Source organism: Excalfactoria chinensis, chromosome 1, assembly GCF_039878825.1.
Source record: "Excalfactoria chinensis isolate bCotChi1 chromosome 1, bCotChi1.hap2, whole genome shotgun sequence".
NCBI lineage: Eukaryota > Metazoa > Chordata > Aves > Galliformes > Phasianidae > Excalfactoria > Excalfactoria chinensis.
The window spans coordinates 175626563-175638168 of NC_092825.1; the positions used below are offsets into that span (position 1 = coordinate 175626563).

Genomic DNA, 11606 nt, shown 5'->3' on the forward strand with positions numbered 1-11606 from the left:
CCTAATGAGGTTCAACAATTTTAGTCTGAGGAAGAGGAGGCTGAGGGGAGACCTTATTGCTGTCTTCCAGTACCTGAAAGGTTCTTACAGTGAGAGTGGGGCAGGTCTATTCTCACTACTGACTTGTGACAGGACGAGGGGAAATGGCCTCAAGTTGCGCCAGGGCAAGTTTAGGTTGGATATTAGAAAGAACTTCTTTACAGAAAGGGTGGTTAGGTACTGGAATGGGCTCCCCAAGGAGGTGGTTGAATCGCCATCCCTGGATGTGTTTAAGAGCCGCTTGGATGTGGTACTCAGGGATATGACTTAGAAGAGGTTTGTTGTTGTGGTATTGTTTTGTGGTTGTTTTTTAAGAGATAGGCTACTGGTTAGGCTGCGGTTGGACTTGATGATCTTCAAGGTCTTTTCCAACCTGAGTAATTCTATGATTCTATGATTCTATGAACAAAGGAAAGTGCAGAATCCTGCACTTGGGTCGGGATAACTCCAGACATATATACAGAATGAGAGAAGAAATCCTTGAGAGTAGCCTTGCTGAGAAGGACTTAGAGTCCTGATAGATAGAAAACTTAACACAAGCCAGCAGTGTGCTCTAACAGCCTGGAAGGCCAACAGTATCCTGGGCTGCATCAGAAGAGGGGTGGCAGCAGCGCAAGGGAGATGACTGTCTCTCTCTACTCTGCCATCATGAAGTCAGATCTGGAGTACTGCATTCAGTTCTGGGGGCCCCAGCACAGGAAAGATGCAGAGCTGTTACAGAGCATCCAGAGGAGGGCCATTAAGATGGCAAGGGGGCTGGAGCACCTCCCCTATGAAGACAGGCTGAGGGAGCTGGGCTTGTTCAGCCTGGAGAAGCAAAGGCTGAGTGGGGTGACCTCATCAAGGCCTTTCTGTATTTGAACGGAGATTATAAACAGAAGGAAAATAAACATTTTACATGGATAACACAACAGTGATAACACAAGGGGAAATGGTTTTAAATCTAAGGCAGGGAGATTTAGATTAGATGTAAGAAGGAAGTTTTTCACTGAGATGGAAGAAATGTACTGGAAAAGGCTGCCCAGAGAGTCTGTGGTTGCTCTATCCCTGGGAGTTTTTACGGCCAGGCTGGATGGGGCCCTGGGCAACCTGATCTTATGCTTGATCTAGCAGTTGGCAACCATGTCTGTGTCAGGGTGTCAGGGAGGTTGAAACTTGATGAACATTAAAGTCCCTTCCAACCCAAGCTATTTTATGATTCTGTGATTCTTCTCATATATTGCAACTTACATTCGTCATTAACTCCTGCTGGCTTTACTGTGAGCAGTATTAGACACAGCTACCCACCAATAAAAAAGAAAAAAACAAGAAAAAATTAAGAACAGCACTTACTTTGTTTCCTCTGAAGATCTTCCCATATCTGGCTATGACAATCTTTCCTGTACAGTTAATTCCCATTTCACGCTCCAGTTTAAAAAAATCTTCAGTGCGGCCATAATTCACATATACCAGATCTCCCTGCACAGTAAAGAGCATCAATTTGTTGGTAATTGGTCATCGAACAAACAAAATACCTCCTCAGTTTTCTTCATGTGTGATATATTTTGCATTTCCACATATGAGTTCCAGCCGCGATAAAACTAATAGCAAAATATTTCCATCATATCTACAGGAAATCTTGTGTCAGACAGCTGACCTTCTTATATAATTCTTCACTTAAATGCTGCCCAGCAGCCATACAAACCAGGGCCACAAACAAAAACAACACAGTCTGCTAAACTGACAAAGTTCTGTGGCATGGATAGATAGTGCTATTGCTTGTATACACAGACAGTTGCTATTATATAATTATATTTATATATATCTATAAAACAGTGTTGCTCCTGACTGATCTAGCCACAGAGAATTATTAGTTTGAGTGATTTTTTAACCTTTGAAGACATATACTCAATCCAACATGTCTTTCAAAATGATTTCTATAGTTATTTCCACTTAAGACTCAAGGAAATCCTTTACACATGACTGAGAGGAGTAACCCACAATGTGTCCAATTTTCCAAAGAAACAGAAGCTCTTTACTTGTTTCATGAACCACATTTCTAGCACTTTCAAAAAGGTTTCTTTCTAATAGCCTTCTAATCTTCACACAGTACGTGGCCTAGCTGTCTTTTTCTTCCCTTGTAGTAATGGTTAAAGTTTCTACAAGAAGTATTTTGGAATGTTGAAGCAATCCATTCCATCAAGCATTCCTCAAAACACAATTTCAGTCAACAATTCTCTTGCTTATCTTTCTTACCTCTGGTGTTCCTGGAGCTGAAAAAGCATTATATGGTGGCAATATATCAGTAACATTTTCATATCCCTGAGGAGGTGGTTCAAATGATGAAGTATTGAAAATCTATCAATAAATAACATAAGCTTTTGGTCAAGCAATGTACCTCAAGGTATAAGTTTGATTAATGCAAATGATATGCTAATTTCCTTAAACTATCAGCAAAAAAGATGGAATGCTAAACATCAAGCACAACTTCAAAGAAAAGTCAGCTGAGGATACATAGGTGAATTTTTATAACATAATGCTGCTATGAATACCAACCACTTGTCAGAAGATGCTCATCAGTCACTTAAGTAAAGAAGCAGCTGAAAAATGCCAAGAGGTAATGACAATATAAAGACACGTAGTTCATCCATGCCATCACAGGCATTTCTTGTGATAACTCCCACCTACTCTGTTATTCATTTCTTCACCTCTCTGAAGTAGTTATGCCCCAGTTAAACACACAGCCTCTCACCACTATTTATCTGTATCACTCATGTTGTCTCAAGGTTTACCTTTATTCTTTGTGAGTCTCTATCAGAGGCTGTGTTAAGGAGTTTCTGGAAGGTTTTCTCCATTCTTTTACCTCTAAGTTCATTCCTTCCTGAGCACATATTCCTCAGATCCTACCAGGGGTCTCCATTCCTTCCAATGTGCTATGGTTCTTCCCTAGCAGCTGCATCTTCCCTCTTCATTTCTACCTATTAATTCCTCTGGGTGTAAAAAATGTAGAAGGTGACTACATATGAGTTATAACCTCCAACACCCCAGAAAGGCATTAAGTTCACATTCAGAGCAATTGAAAAGAGGCAGTACTTAAAACAGTGGCAGCACTGCATGGCATACCTCAGCAATGTGTGGAAACAGCAATTGTACAGATGTTCAAGCAGACCCTGGATAGGCACTTGGATCAGAGAGATAATGAGGGTACTGTCCAACTAAATACTTGGAGAAGGGGTCTAATAAAGATTCTTAAAGATGTTCTCTGAATGTGATGCAACCACGAATTATGCACACTAAACATGTTTCTTTTTCCTTAACTTGCCTGGGTATCTACTTAAAGCTGTTTGCAGAAAGAGGATATTGGTCTAGATGTATCCCTAACATGAACCAGTATGGTCATTCTTACACGTTATGGCATACATGTGTTGAGTCCCTGCCTATCCTCATGTACTTTCTCTTCTGTATGAGGCACTGAGATCTAAGCCACACTATTCTGTTCTACTGCACAGACTGGAAAATCATTTCTACATTTGAGTTCTCTTTCCACTGGGTTTTTTATGATTATCAAGCCCAGTGCTGGGATGAGGGAGTGGGAAGATAGAGGAAGACACTGTTTCTTAAAAGAGATCTTACATAAATATAGCTTAATCATTAAAAATATCACCTCATTCCCTCGATCATCAATTACTGAGATGTAGTTTGACTGCGTTTCACTTGGGTAGGAAAGCAGCACATCATAATGAACAAGTTCTGCTGAATCCAATCCAAATTCCTTCCATTGGCCTTGAATTTGTTTGGCAAGAAGAAAATTCTGCTCAGTTCCTGCAAGATGAGGCAACTTGGTAAAGGAGCTAGAATAAAACAAAAAGTCACCAGTGAACACTAACTGCAGGAGAACACAGCAGCCAACTCAGACTGGTGCATTAAAGCTCATCTCCAATCCATGTGTACAGAAAGCAAGTTCCCATGGTAAAAATGTAGGCTGAATACTGTAATTGCTTATCAGTCTGCATCAGGATAAGCACAACGTGGAGTCAGAACAGAGGATCTTTCCTGAGACCTTAAGATAAATCAGTTATGAGGAATGCAGACATTCACCAGTGGGGTGCCAAGCAGTATGGACTTCCAACAGGCCACCTGTTAATGGCTAACTCATGGATGCCAGGTACAGTTAATCACCATTAACAAATGGCCCCAAATACCTTTGATAAGTACCCCTTGAACATGTCAGTTCAGATAATTTTCCACCCACCCAACAGCTTGTTCTTCAGTACGCTCCTCCTCAGCTTTCACATGAGAACGCTGCAGGAGAAAATGCCCAGAACTTTCTTAGAGTCAAAGATGTGACATCCACTGCAGCATCTCCATTAGCCACATTGTCAGTTAGTCATTTCCTTAGAGAATGCAATCATGCTTATTGGGTTGATCATTTAAATAAACTAGACTCTCACTGGGACATAACCTTCAGGAACTTTCCTATCCATGAAGAGCAACAAATACAAAACAAATAAAGCCTACAGCCTTAGAAAACTTACTGATATTAGAATTAAACCTCTTGCCTTGCGAGTATTTGTACAGAAATCAAATGTGCCAATAACCCTTTGATGCTTATAATGCAGGTGCAGACTTAGATTCTGAATACCAACATACTATTAACCTGAGGTTATACTTGTTGACTTTGTGAGAATTTATCTCTTCCTCCGCAGCAGATAAAAACATACACAGGAATGTTTTTATTTTTAATTTCAAGTGAAATATAAAGCAATGCAAGAGATTATTTCTACATCCTTAGCATTTTTAGATGTTTTCAGAGAGCTGCATTTATGTGTTATGATGAGAAAAAGTATATTTAATAACAATTTGCAACATGCAAGACTTAACCAAGCATGCACACACACTGTGCTCAAGGACCTTTGCCTCCTCAGAAAGACAAGATGGTCTGATGAAAGTCTCAGGCACTCAGATAACAAGACATTATCCAGTCTTTCCAGACTGAAGTAGTTATCATTTCACTGAATCAACGAATCATAGAATCATCATTAAGGTTGGGAAAGAACTCTAAAATCCTTGTTTGCAACCATTGGTCCATCCCCACCATGCCCACTAACCATATCCCTCAATGCCACATCTCCACAGTTCCTAAACACCTCCAGGGATGGTGACTACAACCTCTCCCTGGACAGCTTGTGCCAATACTTCACTCTATCTGAGGTGATGTTTTTCCTAATATCAAACCTGAACCACCCCTCTTCATCATCTCTTGTTCCAAGTTGTAACTATACACATTCCTCAATGGCATGCAAGCTTTGTAACCTTTTGAATGCATAGATTTTCTATTTGGACTAACTGGATTAGCTGTTTATACTGAAAATTCAAGGACAGATTGGACAGATATCAATGAAATTTAATTAATAGCCATCAGTCTTTACCACATAAAGTAAAATGATCCCTGAGAGCAAAGAACAAAATTCTTCACTTCTCTGATGCTGGAGATTCAGAGAGTCATGAAGAAAAGAGCAGTTATACTACTTTAGATGAAGACAATAGAGAATCTTCATAGTGAAATCTTATGATGAGCACTGAAAGCAACACAGCTTGAGGGAAGTACCTGTGTGCCGAAAAGGCAGACTCAAAAATGGGAAGGGAAGAAGCAGAAGGGTTGTGGGTCTCTCCCTCCCGTCCTCCCCAGACAGCCTGCACAAACCAGGCATTTTCAATGCATCTTAACCGATCTGATTGCAGGGACTGTTTCTCAGAGCTGATGTTATCACTTCCTGGCTTTCATGGCTGATGCAATTAATCACAAGGCAAGATGAGCAGGGCTTACCGAAGGAATCGCTTGATGCTTTCGGCTTTCATTTCATCCACAAGTTTCTGTCTCACATTCTGATAGACATGTGAAGAGTTGTTGTTTTTCTCACTCGGCTTTGTAAACCAACCTGAAACACATTTTGAAAAGCTGTTTATGAATACGTCGTTATTACTGAAAAGATCCTACTCAGCAAGAGCCCCCGATCTCACATCTATGAGCCCACGTGGAACCTACAAGTGCTGAGCAGTCACTTCAAAGTCAAGAGGATGATTGGGGCTTGGAGTGCCCTCTGTCGGTGTCTGCTGACTCAAACAGAGGAGTGAAACAGAAGCAAAAAATATTTCACTGACTGAATTGCAGAAGCTTAGGACACAAAAATCCCCATAGCACAACCACCAGAAATTTGCTGTTCAGCGATCTCCTAAATGAAATCAACGATGTTTGTATTTCATAGCCTTCCTTCAAGCTGCAGCCCTTTGCTACTGTTGCAACACAAGTTTAGACAGAACTGTTAGACATAAAATCAAATGTTGCATGTGACTGCAGAAAAGAATCTGAAGTTGTAGCGCAGCGCATTGAACGGGATGGAAAATTCAGCAGCTCCACTCCTGGCTGTTCTACAGAACTAAACTCCTCCTTGGCTACATTCCTTCAACAGAATGGGAGCATTTCAATAGACCTTCACAAGGAATCACAAAATAAGAATTAAAAGAGAAAAAAAACCATCCCGGAGGTTTTGCAGTCACGTAAACCTCAGACTCTTCAGTTAACCTCTCCTCTCTGGACTGCCTGTTACAGGGAGCTGTCAGTTCATTGCAGCTCCTCTTCTGCTGAAGTGTGACTGCTGTATTCCCCTCCCTCCCAAAAGACACAAATCAGAGAGATGAACAAGTGAGCGTTTTCAAGTGAGTGTTTTCTGAAGTCCCAGAACAGCAGCACAAGCTCCTCGATGGGAAGTTAATCACAACACGGGTCGCATAGAAGTGTCTGTGGAGAACAAGGTCTGCAGACTGAGTCTCAGAGCTCTGTACTCACCCATGAGAAAGCCCAGCACGAAGCAGCCCAGCAGCGCGGGGCAGCCCAGCCATGTGCAGAGGGTGGCCCTGCTCCTGGCCATACGGGCAGCTCTGTGGGAGGCAAGAAGGGCACGCAAGCTGCTGCTGTCCTTTTCCTCCTTTCTTTCCTCCTCCCCCACTCAGCACCACGGCTGCCCCCAGCTTCCGTGATCCTCAGCTCGTGTCCTGCTTAGGAATCTGCGACCCTGCGATGAGGATGGGAGGATTTTCTGAGCGCAGTAAACCGCCCCACAAGGCAGCCTGTGTATCAGAACAAAGGCTGTGCAGCAAGCAGTGCTTAACTGTCACTTTTAAAACTATTTTCTATTAATTATCCTGATTATTAATTATCAGGACTTTCTGCTTTTGAAAGTTCCTGTTTCAAGCTGAACCACAATCAGTGGAAGTGACCACGAGGTGAAACAGAGGAAGGGAAAATTGCTTTCTTTTTACTGAGGAAGCACTGAATTGCTCCTCTTTGTAATCTGTGGTTATGTTGGCAAGCAATAAATACCTAGACTAGTTCAAGCTATGATTTAGCTTAGCCAGTGGGGACACTTCCAGATGTCACTTTCCAAAGCTGCCAAAGGATTTCCTACATCCTCCAGCTTTTTACATTTTGGACTACAAGGTTCTTAGGATCTAGTTTTGCCAGTCTAATTCCACCAAATCCATCAGTATTTTGTGGGAAAGGACACAGCCAAGGCTTTTTGTGGAAACTTACCCTGGCTCTGCATCTCTCTGTCCGCCACTGAAGCCAAGGCAGATCTTTCTGGAGCTGTGGGCTTGCCCATGAGACCGCTTCTCAGGATGAAGGCAGGAAAGCTTTTCTGGGAACCCAGATATATGCACGCTGCTCTTACTGCTCGATCCCAAAGGCCCAAAGGAGATAGACAGATCCTGTGAAAGCAATGGCAGAGCTCCAAGTATCAAGTATCCGAGTGCTTCAAGTGTCTCAGACTGTACCGAGAGGAAAATAATCAGAAATAGCTGGAAAGGCTGCTTAGTGTCACAGTCACTTTGAAAAAGGCCAGAGACAAAAGAAGAGCTGCAAGACTTGGGGATTCTATTCCGGTCAAAGCCATGAGCTTGAGCGTACGACCACCTGGCTGGATGTCTTTGTTCAAACAATAATCAGGAATGAAAAGCAAGTCCAGTTTTCTTATTATTCTTTTTTTCTCAACTGCTGATAAACCACCACAAATCCTAAACAGCAAGGCCTTTTCGCACCATCTCACTTGACATACACAAACCAGATGGAATCCCACCTACAGAAAATATAGCAAATGAGCATATTGGTGTATTATTAGCATTTATATAGCACCACAGGTGTGGGATTGGCACATAACAGACAGCGAAGTGACAAAGACTTTTGGAGATTAATGCCTAAATTAGAGCTCACATGATGATAGCATCAGTGGAGGAAGAAGGTAGGAATAGCAACTATGAGACAGTACAAAGTGTATTTATTCTGTACCTTTCTGTATCTTCACAGTATCACCATACAGAGACTGAACCAGGCATCTCATGTTTAATACAGCAGTAACTAAGTGGCTTCTACAGTTTAAGACAAAGTTCTAATACCGTTAGTTGTTACCTGTGGCATGTTCTTAGCCTCCTTGGTTTGGCCACAAGCAGAGTACATGGTACTTCATTTAAATGCAAACCCAGCATAGTATGAATCTATGCCTCCAATAATCTTGGTGTGCCATGGAGGCCAGTTCAAGGGGTGGCATTACTGCCTAACATTTTTTGCTGACTCTCCTGGATCATATCTATTACATATAGAACTGAAATTGCTTGCTGATACGCTGCAGGAGTATACATTAGTTATCTCATCTACACACTAGGTAGGAAGATGAGAAAAACAACATTTAAAGGCTAAATAAAATCCATTCATCTAAGAGAAACAGGAGTTTAGGCCTGATAACAGAATTTATAGCTGCTGCTGGAAGGGGGAACAGGGTGCAGAAAAGCTGATGATTCTTACAGAGTGTGCAGAACTGTTTTTCAAGAGAAGGGAACGATACCTCTTGTACCCACTTTCATTTTCCTCACTGCCTAAGCTGGAAGAGGGGGTTCTCTTTAGTATTTTTTGTAGCTCATTTTTTTATCCCCCCCATCCCCATCATTTTCTGTTTTTTTTTTTTGTGTTTTTTTTTTTCTTATTTTTTGTTTGTTTGTTTTAATTCCCTTACTTTCTCTTCCTTGCTCATACTACCAATTCTAAAGTATGCAGCATAAGAAATGCAGTCTGCGTCCTCCACATTTGCTGTTTTCTGATACATGCCCTGAGTAGCTCACAAGAGACATTACTAAATCACAAAGCCAAAGTTGTACTGGCTGGTCTTAACTATGCTAAAACATCTAAGAATAACTGAAGCCAGAGAAAAATGAGCCTGACACGATGAGAGCTGAAGTACAGCATGCCTGGAATGGAAAATCGCATCTGTGAGGAGGTAGAAGAAGCTGCATAGATCTCACTGAGCATCTTACTTAGCAGTCAAGGAATGCTCAACTGCAATTTCAAGTCAACAGATCCCTTCTGACTCTGCCAGTTTCAGTCTCCTCAGAGCTCTCTCTCTCTCATGGACCTCTGCAGTCTGTCTGACTGCTAGATTAAAAGGGCAGCAGATTTTGATGCCTTGAGTTGGAGACTGCTATCTTGAACTTCAGAAGTCCCTTATCAGATTCCAGATAAAATAAAGTTTACATTACTGGCAGCTAAGTTCAGCTTGCAGACTTTGACCCTTTCTTCTACAAGAGGAATGTACCCGGTGAGGTAGAAAGAGTAAAGAACTGCACATTAAGCATAAACCAAAAGAAACCTAACAGTGTCTACAAAACGTCTCTCAAGAAAGAACATGAAAAAGAGTAGGCATCAACTGAAACAAAAGGTTTTCCTTCATTAGGCAATGAAGCATTGGTGCACATTGCACAGACTGGTTACGCAGTCTCTGTCCTTGGAGCTCTTCAAGATCAGACAAGGTGAAGTCCTGTGCAATCTTATCTACCCTCAAAGCTGACCCTGCTTTGAACAGCAGTTTGGGCTACAGACCTCTGATTTATCTTCAGGCCTGAATTACCCTACAGTCCTCTGATTGAATGATATTGCTCTATGTATTGAAGTCCCCCACCCTCAGGACCTGCTGTGAGTCACATGAAAGAATGACACACACTTTAACTGAAACTGTTAGACTTGGCTACTCTGCTCTACTACGCTATTATTTGTGGTCCAGCTGCAAATTTCAAACAGCTTGCATACAGAGAGACAAGCACAGGTCCCATCTCAAAGATCTTGACTACCAGCGACTGCTCTGTCCCTGGTATAGGTTCTACTTTTCCAATACATTCATTTCAGTTGATGTACAGTGTACAGTATTGGCCATATGCAGTTATTTGGAAAACTTTACAGCATTCAATTTAATGACATATGATAAGATGTACTTTCAAAAATATATCTTTTTGTTTGTTTGTTTCTCTTATTAATGCCAGCTGGGTTCCTCCCTCTGCTTAATGAACACTTTTAAAACTCCTGACTTCTATTTAAGTCAGCTGCTGCTGTATATAAATCAGTGACATAATGAATTTGTCTGCTGTAACCATCAAATGAGTGTTTGCAAGTACCATGCAAGTACCATGCAAGGAAGTACAATGTTAGCTCTTCCCAGTAGTCATTACAGCATACTTAGAGAACAAAAGCTCAGAGCTCTGGGTATAGTAAGCAATTCCCCTATTGGTCATCTGTAGCTGAAAACATCTGTAGTTGCATGAACAACTTGTGCATGTTAGACAATCAGTATACTAACTGTAAATTCAACACATTCAGTCATTTTCCTATCTTATTGCTATTTACAACCAGTTTAAAAAAAAAAAATTAACTCAGTAGTCCTTCTTGGCCAATTATTGTGGATTAATATCAAAGCTTAAGAGTTAAAAAGATTAATCTGGTCAACAGCAGTTGGTAGCATTACAAGTTTGACTCGCTGTAGAAGTGTCATGGTTTTTGAACTCTAAGAATCACTGAACTGGAAATATTTGTCAGTAAAGTTACCAAGTTCTCAAGAACATATTAACAGACAGGGCTTAGAGTGCTTAAATATTATTTATTTAACCAATGTTTTGACACTAGTCTGATAGGAACTGAATGGTTCATTTGCTGGCACATGCTAGTTGGCTTGACTTCATTCATAAATGTCATGTGATCTGTGCTTCTTACTGTCCTCCTAGTAAATGATTAATGTGAAATGCCATTTCTCAGTGCGCACTGAACTCTTCCACTATTTGCTCATTCACTGTAACTCATAATCCAGAACATAATAGAATAAAATGGAGAGGAGAGGAGAGGAGAGGAGAGGAGAGGAGAGGAGAGGAGAGGAGAGGAGAGGAGAGGAGAGGAGAGGAGAGGAGAGGAGAGGAGAGGAGAGGAGAGGAGAGGAGAGGAGAGGAGAGGAGAGGAGAGGAGAGGAGAGGAGAGGAGAGGAGAGGAGAGGAGAGGAGAGGAGAGGAGAGGAGAGGAGAGGAGAGGAGAGTTCAATTGGAAGAGATCTTCAGACACAAAATCCTATAGGTTAACTTAATTGATGACCTAAACCAACCTCACTAATTTTGCAAGAATTGGACCATAAAACATCACAATTCACTGCTTCATCAACAAAAGGAGCAGTGAAGCAGACAGCAGTGATAAAACAGTGACAGCAATGCCTCCAACCCACATGACT

The 11606-nt window shown here is 41.5% G+C and overlaps 1 protein-coding gene across 2 annotated transcripts in view; it reads right to left on the reverse strand.

The window, feature by feature from the left end:
- Positions 1 to 7729, reverse strand: part of NAALAD2 (N-acetylated alpha-linked acidic dipeptidase 2) — a 31047-nt gene extending 23318 nt beyond the window's left edge. The window contains exons 1-5 of one of the 2 annotated variants that reach the window (XM_072338088.1): positions 6866 to 7087; positions 5846 to 5957; positions 3683 to 3869; positions 2275 to 2376; positions 1372 to 1497 (exon numbers count right to left, since the gene is read on the reverse strand). In XM_072338088.1, coding sequence (XP_072194189.1) covers positions 1372 to 1497; positions 2275 to 2376; positions 3683 to 3869; positions 5846 to 5957; positions 6866 to 6947 — 609 coding nt within the window. In that variant the 5' untranslated portion in view covers positions 6948 to 7087. Of the gene's footprint in view, positions 1 to 1371; positions 1498 to 2274; positions 2377 to 3682; positions 3870 to 5845; positions 5958 to 6865; positions 7088 to 7609 lie in introns of those variants that run through there. The other variant, XM_072338096.1, reaches the window with a different exon arrangement.
- Between the last annotated feature and the right edge of the window lie 3877 nt (positions 7730 to 11606).